Here is a 12,195-nt window from a genome sequence, read left to right as displayed (position 1 = left end):
CCGAGTATCCTCACAATGGTTTCGCTGCACCGAGTTCCCATTGGCACACAAAACTTACATTGGCTCCTCTCCACGGATAACCAAGCCATTCCTCACTATGGTTCCGCCGCTCCGGGTTCCCATGGGAACGCACACAACTTCACAATGGTTCCGCTGATCCGGATCTCCATTGGAACACATACACACACATTCCCACAATGGGCAAGTCCGGCTACATTGCGATTTCAAAACACACCTTGTCATTAACACACCCTAGGTGTCATGTTTCTATCTTCCTTGATTTTTGTGTCTCGTTTTCATGCAACGACTCCGCGGTAGGACATATCACATACGTAAACATAAATCAAACATTCAACATGCTCTTATTACTCTTATCAAGCAAATTTACTAATTATCATGCATTTCAACATATTAGTAAAACGAGCTTGCTAATTACTTCTAATACTTCAACTTGCCTTATCATAGACAAAAATAACTAAAGTTATACTAGGGAGAATGAGTAGAGATTTATCTACCTTGATCCGAAACTAGTCGGGGCCGAATAAGCTAGTTGGAAAATTCTACAGGTGGTGAAACTCGCAAATCTGGACCGAACTTTGGATGGCAGTAACTTGGTCAATCTTTGGCCGAATATGATCGCTCTTGGGTCGAAATCGAAGCTCTAGAAGCGCTCTACAACTTTCGTGAAGGAAGTTGATCCTAGAAACTACTTTAGGTAGGAGATAAATGGCGATAAAGAAAGAGACAGTGTGCTGTCTGGAAATGGAAATCCGAGATTTTTACTAAACTTCGGATGCCAATATCTTTGTCATTTCTTCACCGATTGGGGTAATTCTTGGGTCTAACTTGAAGGTCTTGAAGTGCTCTACAACTTTCTTGAAGGCTCTAAAAACTACATTAAGCAGGAGAAAAATGAAGATTTGTGTAGGGCAGTAGACTATCTAGAAAATGGAATGGTTTCTAGAGAGAAGTGAGAGCAAATGAGCGAAGGTGTGAGTTGAATGGCATGAGGGTGGCTCTATTTATAGCCAAAACTTTGGCTCTCCCTCCCTCTCTCAAGGCCGGCCCCCCCTCTCTCTCTCCATATCTCAATCTTTAACAACTTGTCATGAAATCTTAGAAAGATCAAGGCCTAACCCTAGGCTTGCCTGGCTAGGATTGGTACTTTGGATTGGATTATGGAAGATTTGGTGTTAACAATCATAGAAGGACAATTGAGAGATAGATTTTTGGCTAGGAAGAAGATACACCTAAGGATTTGAAAGGATGTAAGAAGATCATGGTGATCCAAGCATGTACAACAAAATCTTCCTCTCTCTTTCCTCCTTTCTCTCTCTCAAGTACACTTTATATAAATATATATATATATATATATATATATATATATATATATATATAATGGCCAAGTACAAGGGTACTAGATTTTCCAAGTCTAAAATCCTATTAAAGAAATCCAATTAGGCACATGTCTCCCTTAAACTAATAGATATTGTACCTTTGGAAATCTATATCTATATATAGTATTGTATATATGTATACATGCATATATATATACATAGGTACCAAGAATCAATAGCTTAAGATTTTCCCGTTAAAATATAATATAGGTACTAGTACTAATCTACTAATCAAGGTACTAAAAATCTAGGGTTTAGATTTACCTACATATTCTAATGCTTAAAAGCACATGGGAAAATCAATACTTGAATATTAAATAGGATTCTTGTACTTAGTAGGAAGATTGGAGCTATTATCCAATGGGTAATAGTTTCCCTAGCGGTTAATAACCAATGGACAATGGGGGTGGGGTGATATTTAATAAACAAATCCTAATTGTCCTTTGCACACGTGGATATATCCTATATAATACTATATCCTTGTCCTTATCAACATATCTTAAAGGAAAGCCTATTGTCCAATGGATAAAGATTACCCTAACATCTATTGACCAATGTGTAAAGGTTCAAAAGGTTCATCTAGTAACTTGATGAGTTTGGTTGCTCAGTTCCTCCAAGTAGTCGGTTGGAATCTAATTCGATTGGCCCCGAAGGACTAGAATCTAATTACAACGGATTACTGAAAGTAAAAATAAGTAATTCAAATAAAATTCAAATATTTAACGAAATTTTTACCTTCCAAAAATCAGGGCTGTTACAAATCTTACCGTACCTCCCACAGGGTTTCACACGCTAACGCGTGTAACGCACGAGAATGAAGTGGTCTCAAGAGTTGCTGGCAAGGAGAATCGAACCTGAGACCTTGGGAGGGAGCAAATTCCTAAATCTCAGCTTAAGACAACTTGGTCAAACGTTTAGGGCATGTTTGGCAGAAGTAGATAGAAAGAGGATATAGGGAGAGTCCGGATATACATATCCAAGGTGCCTATATCCAGCCGTTGTTTACACTATCGAAAAACACAAAAACTAATACTCTATACAGTTTTTGCCCTATGGTTATATGTTCGTTGTTTTCTATCACTAATATATGTTAACCTAATTATTTGGCATTATCTCGGAGTAACTATTTTGATTAGAATTGAACAAAACAGTTTATAGCAAAATTTTGTTTATAAATAACCACATAAAATAAAAAGCATGATAATAGCAATTTAAAATAGTTATAATAAATAGTTATTTGACTAAATGATAGTTAAGTGTGGCAAAAGAATCATTTAACTCTTGGATTAAATAGGGCGCTGCTATTCGCAGCCCTCTATTTACTCCAGTAGCCCGTTAAAAATTTTCAATTTTACTCGACAGTTAGTTGCCGAAATTGAGATATATTTTCAGCATCCAATTACCAAAATATAATATTTTTTTCAACAGATGTTTACCGAAAATGCATGTTCGGCAGTTATTTACAGAAAGTTGAACATATTTTCGACATGTAGTTACCGAAATATAATCTTGTTTTCAACAGCAATTTACCGAAATGTTATTTATGATTTTCAACAACCATTTACCGAAATGCAGTGGGCTACGGGAGAAAATAAAGGGCTGCGAATAGCGGCGCCCATTAAATATTAAGTACTTCTTAGTATACACCATTATCAATAATAATGGCTTATTTACCTTTTTGGTCCCCAAAGTATTAGCGAGTGGCCAATTTCGTCCCCAATTTAAACATTTGTCCAATTTCGTCCCCAACGTTTAAAATATGTGTCAATTTGGTCCCCACCCCTAACGCCGTCCCTCTTGTTCATTAAAATGCAAGGCATCACTGGTATTTCACCCCAAACAATCTAAAAAAAAAGAACAAAAATGAATAAAAAACAAAAGCAAACGCATCAGTGATTCAGTGGCCCATCCAAACCCTAACACCCTCCTCCTCTTTTTCCTGTTTCTTGATCACAGTCAACCCCCCATCCACATATGCCAATTTCGCCAGATTCTGACCAAAACTTCAACAAACACAAATCTTGAAAATTACTCCCTCTGTCCCTTTTTTGTGTCCAGTATTCCATTTTGGGTTGTCCCTTAATAAGTGTCCATTTTGTAAAGTTAGGAGGGTAAAAGTTGGTGTATTGTCTATTTTATCCCTAAAAGTAGATTTTATTTTAAAAAGTTAGTGAGTAAAAGTGTAATGATGATGGGTAAGTAGGAAAAATGGAAGAAAAAGTTGATGTGAAAGGTGTAATGATGATGTCTTTTTAATAAGTTGGAGTTACGAAGCAGGACACTTAAAAAGGGACGGAGGGAGTAATTTTTTTTTTTATTACGGTGAATCAAAAATCGGCTCCAATGGCTCCTTCCAAGGGATCCGACGGCCACGCTCAACCATCGTCCTTGTTCGTCAATGTCTTCGTTCCTTTCTCCCCTCCTGTCCTCCCTCTTCGGCTATCTCTATTGATGCTGTCCATTCCGGCGAGCTCCCGTCGAATACACTGCCGGGTGTATCCATGTAACGACTCGGATGTTCGACCCTATTTTTTTTATAATAGCATTAATAATATTATTATTAGTATTACTTTCTTAATATTTTTTTCCCCCTAAATACTACTCCATGCATGCATTTATATTACATGCATGCATTCTTCTTTCTTTTCTTTTCTTTTTCCGTACATGCATGCACACACTCTCATCTCCCTCACCTCACTCTCCTGCAGTCTCTCTCCCTCCCACAGCTCCATCTCTCTCCAGCCATTACTCCCTCCCTTTACTTTTTCTCCAAGAAAATCAAAATTCATCCCCCATTTTCCAAAACAAAAAAGTTCCTTCATCACCAAGCTAATCCGAATTCAATCCGTTCATATCCATTCCCTGCCTCCTCTCTAATCCCAAATTTGGCCCCAATTCATTCATTCCAAATCCCATGAACCTAATTCTATTAAATTTGATCTTATCACCTTATTCAAAATTCACCTATATATACCCCATCACTTCAACCCACGAGCTCCCCATTGAAACCACCACCCTCCACTGAGTAAAAACCGAGAAGAAACCATTGCCAATTGAAGCTCCAATCCATGGAGTTTTAGAGAGAGAAAATTAGAGTGAGAAAAGTGAGTTTCATAGCTACGTTCAACCGAAACCCAATTCCCCTGTTCCAATCACTTCCTACAACTCCAAACATCCCTAAACATCATCCAATTCGGCCCCAAGGTCCCCCCCCTCCCCTCGAAGTCATTTTCTCCAAATTCAAAGTTTCAATTTTTGATCCAATTCTACCAACCCGAGGTACTATAATCCTATCCAACCTCCTCTCTAAGTATATTTATGTATTTTTAAGCCTAAAGTATAGCCCATGTGACCCCATGCATCGAAACCGAAGAGAAACAAAAAAAATTCGAATCCAGCATTCAACCTTGAGGCCGCAAGAACTAGTGCCGAGTTAGCGGTTAACTCTTTCGCCTCAAGGTTGACCTAGTCCAACCTTGGAGCCAGGACCCCAGACACAAACTTCCGTCGGTTTTTGATAAAAACGGTTCGAAACCATTTTGCGATCTTCCAAACATCATTTTTGACACCCGGACCATTTTTCCTAGACTTTTCACACCTCAAAGATCATAACTTGTTAATATCATATTTTTTATTTTACTCTCTATTTATTATATTTTTTTCTTGTTTCATTCAAAGTTTACAAATGAAAAATCTTTGCGACCTTCCCAAGAACGTTTTTACCACCCAAACTATTTTTTCTAGACTCCTCGCATCTCAAAGATGATATCTTGCTAATTTCATATTTTTTAATTTAAATTTACTATTTATTATTATTTTTAAAGTGTTTCCAATCAAAATTACTTTACGACCTTATAAACTATGTTATTATTGCCCAAATAATTTATTTTGACTCTTTACACTCCTAAGATGAAACTTTGCTAATCTCAACATATATTATTTATTAGATTATTTATTATCTATTTATTTTACTTTCGGCAACTTTAAATAATATCCTTTCTTAAATATTTCCGCGACCCTCCGAATCCAACTTTTGATACTCGAACATATTGCATAGGACTGTAGGACTCGTTTTAAGGTCATGCTACTTCACTCAATATTATCATCTATTTTTTTTATCATGGTTATTTATTTGTTTTAAATTCTTAAATAAAACTAGTATAAGTCTAGGCTTACTAATTTTTGACCAAAATTATTATTATTAATTTTTTTTATAATTAGATAAAAGTTTCTTGCCTAATTATTAACTTTTTGGCCATACAAGACTAAGGGCAACGACCCATTCATAAAAACTTATGTGATAAAAAGTTAGATTTCACGTAGGGTTAATGGATAGTAATAAATTGGTTTATGAAAACTCTCTATTTTACTTCCTTGCATCATTATTATATTTTGCTTGCTAGCTATAAAGTAAGAGGGGTAGTTGGGTTGGATTATTTTACTGAGTGATTTATCACTCACGGATACGTCTGTAAAGTAAGAGGGGTAGTTGGGTTGGATTATTTTACTGAGTGATTTATCACTCACGGATACGTCTGTGTCCTGGCAAATCGTTTGCTTCGACAATCAATTTGCCAGAGGGTGCAGGATTCAATGGAGGGAATTCAATGATGGTGCAGTTTGACACGGAAAGAATATCAGGAACGGAGATCGAGTATGCTCGGGATTTGTGTCAAGCCTAGAGTCAGCTCTGAAATTAACGTATTTTTAATCAGTAGATTTTCTTGAGATTATAATAGCTAAACCTTTATTTTGGAAAATTATATTTATTTAGCAAAATTTTCTTAAGAAATTATTTTATATTGTTCCCGTAAAAAATCGGGGCGTTACAATCCGGTCTCGGGCCTAATGGCGAAGTGGTCCCTAGCCTTGTCGAGTGGTGGTGATCTTATCGATGATTTGGCTCGTGACTATGCCGGTCTTCTGATCTACTGGTGGCTGCAATTGGACTGGTGGCTGCGGTGCGGTGGGTGGTTGTCGGGCTGAGGAGGTTTGAGTTGCTACAGTTAAACATTTCTTGCGTTTGCTGTTCGTTCTCGGTTCCACCAGGGTGGGTGTTTTGTTGTTCATTGTTCGGTTTGGGTGTGGGTTCCGGGTGAGGTCATCGTTTTTTACGAATCACCACCGTGGATGCTCAGGGCTAACTTGATGGTTTTAAGGGGTTGATGTAAGGGGTTGATTTGGATGCTTGCTTCGGGTTGATTTCAGACTGTTTCAGGAGTTGGTCGGTCTAGAGCGCTTCCCGGTTTGTGCCGTCGTGGGGAGTAATAGAGGGGGTGGAGATAGGGTGCGCCGCCATTGTGGTTGTGGTGGTGGTGATGTATGTGGTGGTGATGGTAAGAGGATGGCAAGGGGTAAAGCAATGGAGGAGAACACAGAGATGGGAGTAATTTTTTGTTTTTGTTTTTTTATAATTTTGTTTGGGGGTGAAATACCAGTGATGCCCTTCATTTTAACGAACAAGAGGGATGGCGTTAGGGATGGGGACCAAATTGACACAAATTTTAAACGTTAGGGACGAAATTGGATAAATGTTTAGATTGGGGACGAAATTGGCCATTGGCTAATATTTTGGGGACCAAAAAGGTAAATAAGCCCAATAATAATAATATTATTAGAAGTTTATGTTGTTTAGCTGATAGATTAAAATATGGCGGCGCCACCGTTTCAGCTTCAAACCCTTTATGTTGCGTTTGGATCCCTTTTGTCCCACTTTTCAAAATCGGTCCAGCCTTGGACCCACACTTCTCAAATGCCCCCACCCCTTCGGGCACACCACCGGCGAGGCCTACCCCAACGACCACCGCCTCACCCTCTACTTCCAGCAACCACCATAAGCAGCGAAAATCGACCACCAAAAACTCATCGACACCACCAACGCCATTTACGACCACCAAGGTCTCTCTCTCTCTCTCTCTCTCTCTCTCTCTCTCTCTCTCTCTCTCGGTGAGTCCTGATTTGGCTCATGGCTTTGAAAACCTCCTTAAATAATTATGGTTCAGTTGAAAATTTATGCCGTGATCTGTTTTTGATAAATTCAATTCATAATAGGAAACTCCTAAAATTACTAGATGATTGGTAACCTTTCCTAAAGAGAGGAAACTCAAAATCTACTTTTATCAATATTTATGTTGTTTTCAGATAATTATTCGTTAGAGAAGTGTAATGGCTTATGATTCGTGAAATTGGGGATTTTTGGGTTTGTGAAATTAGGATTTTTTTGGTTTGTTCAAACCCATCAATTTAAAATTTGAGAAGGTAGTTGATCTTTTGTCAATCCAGTAGGATTACTATCATGAATTTATATAATTACCTAAATGGAGCTACTTTGTGAGGTTATTTCTTGATATTTTGTCAATCCAGTAGTGATGTTGGGGTTTGGGGTTGAAGGTGGGCATGGGTGATAGAGGCACAAAACATGGTTGTGGCTTTTCTCTTTCCCTTACCCCCAAATTCCCCATCTTCCTCTTTTCCCCATCCCTAGTCGTGCCATGCCACACTCCTCATCTTCCTCTTCAAGCACTCACCTTGAATACCCTATTTGCATGTGTGCAAAGCCATATCCTATTTGAAAGCTAAAAACAAGTGCAAACTGAGGAAGAAGGTTCTTAGGGTGTGGTGACTTTGAGGTAAGAAATAAGATATGAAATTTCTTTTTAATCGTAGCACTTAAAATTTATCTTGACTTGTAATTTTCATCCTTAATCTTTGGCAGAAGGAAGGGAAAAAACAATGTGACTACTTGTATTGGATTGATCCACCCCACACAGAGAAAGAATTAGAGGCAAAGATAAAAGCTTTGCTAGGTGAGAATGGTGGTCTACATTTGAAGTGTTTAGGTATGGAAATAATCAACCAAGACCTAGCCAAAGAGAACAATAAGTTGATAACAGTAGAGGCTAAAGTAGACTCCTACAAATGGAAGTGGTGGATTGTAATAGTTGCATGCATCATTTTTTGGTTAACAAGGAAAAATGCGATTCTTGGAAATGTCAAGTATTTGCCATGAATGTATTACATGCTATGTATGTAATGACTAATTATGTAATGAATGAAGTTATAAAATTCCATGCTATGCATTTACGTTTTAAATGATACCTCACAATGTGACCTGTGTTCATTTTCACCCGTTTTACATTGATTATTCTTTCAGCTCAAAGCAATCTTTGTGGAAAAGCAAATTGCACACATTTGTGTGGCAAGATGACGTGGAGAGATTGCTACTCCTTGGGATTGCGTGACATGCATGTAATTAGAATGGGAAGTTGGTTCGTCGAATAAATTAGCAAGACCATAAGTTCACAAAAGATAATTTTGTTTGAGTCCAACGGTGAAAAAGAGAGAAGCTAAAATACATATGCTTGAGTCGAACAGGGCAGAGTGATTTGCCCCTTAATTTTGTTGACTACAAATTAGAAGCTTGAGTTCATGTCTCATCTTGTGAAACTTTTAGCAAAAGAAGAACACACTGGTAATGCATAATTCGATGGGTAGAGACCCGTGATTTTTTTTTTGGGCTGTATTTTTTTTTTTTTCCTTTGTTAATGTACGGCCCGTTGAGATAGACGGTTCGGATATTCGGTGTGACGTCTTCGTGGGAGGATATAAGGGTAATTGTGCGAGAGGTGCGCATGTGTGTGTGTGGGGTGGGAGCATGGGATTAGGCCCCGTTCCAACTAACCTTCCTTTTTAAAAAGTATTTTTTCTTCAATTTTCAAACTCAAATATAATAAAAATGAAAAATAATTTTTGAATTTTTCTTGCACCGTATAAAAGATCTCAATGAAATCTATCAAACAAGATCCATATTGGTAGGAAAATTATTTGCATAAATATATAATTTTTGAGCTTGAAATTACCTTCTTTTTTTCAAAACCTTCTTTTTTTAGAGTTGGAACACCCCCTTACTCCCCATGCCAATAATTTCCCCAGGAGACTACTTACTCCCATTTCTCTTTTTCTCACTCTCTCGGCCAAACTCTCTCCTCCTCTCCTCTGAAACTCTCTCCTCCCTTCTCTCTTCGATCTCAACACCTTAGAGTATGATTCCGGACGGAGTCCAAGAATTAAAATTGCTATACGGAGCACGGGCTTTCTGAATATCCAAGAAAAATCTTGATCGGACCGCGTGGGAGCTCGGTTGACTTGGTCAAAGGGTCGGGTTTTGCTCAAAACCCATGAGGTAGGGATTTCTTACTCTTGTTATGCGTTTATACGGTGTTTATGTACCTAGATCGTATCTTGCTTCGTTGTTTAAGCTTGTTCCTTCCATTTCCGAAAATCAGCAGAACAGGGCCTGTGTTTTTGGGGTTTTACGCCTTCTTAAGCTCAGATTTGAATTTTGGTTCCTTCGTATGAAATAGAGTAGACTTAGAGCCCGTTCTAATGCCGCTGGGAATCATACGAAACCGTTGAGAATTGAATTGATGGTGATTTTTAGAAAACTGGTGTGCAATCTGTCTCGTGTTCTGGACTTCAGCCCACTTCGAATGGCCATAACTTCCTCGTCCGATGTCCGTTTCATGCAAACTTTATATCGATTCGAAGGTCTTGAAGTCAGCTTTCATTTGCCACTAGAATCGTCTTAAAACTCTTAGTACACAGAAAGTTATGTTTGTTTGAGTGGAGGTGTGTCAATCTGTCATGCTGCGCGACAGATTCATGTAGCCTGGGAAAACCCCTGTTTAACAACCCTTTGAGGGCAGATTTGACAAGGGTTCCTTCGTGACTTTTAAGCTTCGTTCAATCGCGCAACTATTGGGACTGGAATCACTCAAAAATATTAAGAACTCGATTTATAGTAATTTTTAGAAGATTGAACGAAAATCTGAAAATCTGGGCAGGGTATCGGGCTGCGTTTTTTTTTTTATTGTTTGTTATGGTTAAATGATGCTATTGGTTATGGGTCCTTGTGGGTTTTAAAGATTAGTAAGTTGGTGATAATTTGGCGTTGGAATCATTGAAAAATATTGAGTATGCAATTTTTAATGATGTTGTATAATCGTTTTAACTCGATAATGGGTGTGAGATTGATTATGGATGGATTGTGCATAATGAAGGATGTTTATGGACCTATGATTCGAGTGTTACGGCTACGTGTGACATCGAACTTTGTATGTATCGTGGTGTGGCATGTCATAGCATATGGACAATGGATGGAGTCATATCCAACTTCGGATGTCAACGAAGGTTACGGGGCCTAACATTGCCCGGAATTCACGTCAATATGAACGGAGCCCGGTTCACCTCATTGGTGGGACCTTGGCGAGGGTTACGGGGCCCAACACCGCCCGGAATTCACGTCAATATGGACGGAGCCCGGTTCACCTCATTGGTGGGACCTTGGCGAGGGTTACGGGGCCCAACACCGCCCGGAATTCACGTCAATATGGACGGAGCCCGATTCACCTCATTGGTGGGACCTTGGCGAGGGTTACGGGGCCCAACACCGCCCGGAATTCACGTCAATATGGACGGAGCCCGGTTCACCTTCTTGGTGGGACCTTGGCGGGGGTTACGGGGCCCAACATTGCCCGGTGCATTGCTTTGCATCACATATCACGCATTGTTGATTGGTTGAGCTAGACTTATGACCTGTGTTGCTTGAGAAATGAAAAGAGAGATAAAGTTGTTAATCTAATGTCTGGCTTGTCGTTTGACTTTGAACTGTATCTTGGATTGCTATCCTTCCTCATTGAGCCTCTTGTTCGGTACAAATCAAGGAAACTAGTTCTTGTTGCATGGAGTGGCTAATACTTGAGAAATGAAAGATAAATCAATTATGTTCAAAAAGGAAATCCAATGATATGTTTGTGTTGTTCTGCTGATAGATATACTCATTGTTATTAGCATCTTGGGGTTCGTTGTACATATATAATGTTGCTCACCTACCACTGTTGGTGCATGATCATCACATATTCGTATAGGTCGAGGCAAAATGGAGTAATTGCGTAGCGATGGACAAGTGACGGTTGGGGATAAGTTGTTGCCTAAATAGGATAATTCGAGTTGGTTTATGCTTCTAGTTTGATGTATGAGCTGTTAGGAATACTTTTATGAAATTATGATCCCCTGGTTGTAGTATGCTCGTTTGTGGTGGAAAACTCACGTTTCTTTGTGGTATCTCGTCGCATCACTCAGTCTAGGTGTATGATTCATCGCATTTTCATATAGCTTGCGTATAGATTTCCCTACTGGGCTAGTGTAGCTCACCCTATTATTTTCAGGTACGATTCATGTTGTGTATTTGTGACCAAACCTTTAAAAAGGTATTCAAGAAGGATTTCATAGCACAAGATCTGAAAGAGCATTTTTTTTTGGAAAGATAGTATTTGTAAATTGTAATAATATTTCCCTAGGATATCGGTATTTTGATGATTTGGGGCCTTCGAGTTGGAATGTAATATTTGAATTTTATTTGAGAACAGTGAACAAAAAGATCTTTTGGGGTATTATTTGTATTACAGCGAGGACTTTATTTATTAAAAGTGTTTATTATTTATGTTGAAAATCGAGGGCGTGACACGATGCTCCTCTCCCTCCTCTGCCGTTGGAACAAGAAGAATCTTGGATAGCACCTGGTTCATTTACTTCACAATAAAACACCATCTTTTTCTGAACTTATACAAGAAGAAGAAGAGTCCACCACCACCTCCTTCTCCTCCCCAGATTTTGTAGAGTCATGGTTCTCAGGCACCTAAGAAAAACCCTTATAGCTTCTTCAAGATAACAATACCATGGGGTACTATTAGGACCAAACTTGTGAAAAAAAATGGTCGTACATCTGAACTTTCAGGTG

General features: G+C 38.7%; 1 protein-coding gene across 1 annotated transcript; it reads left to right on the top strand.

Annotated features, from left to right (window-relative positions):
• The first annotated feature begins 6,245 nt into the window (after window positions 1-6,245).
• On the top strand, window positions 6,246-8,494 carry LOC131328510 (uncharacterized). The gene is made up of 4 exons (XM_058361450.1): window positions 6,246-6,358; window positions 6,606-6,733; window positions 7,129-7,295; window positions 8,113-8,494. Exons 1-4 carry the CDS (start codon window positions 6,246-6,248, stop codon window positions 8,404-8,406), a joined length of 702 nt encoding a protein of 233 aa, XP_058217433.1. The 3' UTR covers window positions 8,407-8,494.
• The last annotated feature ends 3,701 nt before the right edge of the window (window positions 8,495-12,195 follow it).

The sequence above is a fragment of the Rhododendron vialii genome, chromosome 6a (genome assembly GCF_030253575.1).
Source record: "Rhododendron vialii isolate Sample 1 chromosome 6a, ASM3025357v1".
In the NCBI taxonomy this organism is placed as follows: domain Eukaryota; kingdom Viridiplantae; phylum Streptophyta; class Magnoliopsida; order Ericales; family Ericaceae; genus Rhododendron; species Rhododendron vialii.
The sequence above is the reverse complement of the archived record's forward strand: the minus strand, read 5'-3'. Positions and strand labels throughout refer to the sequence as shown.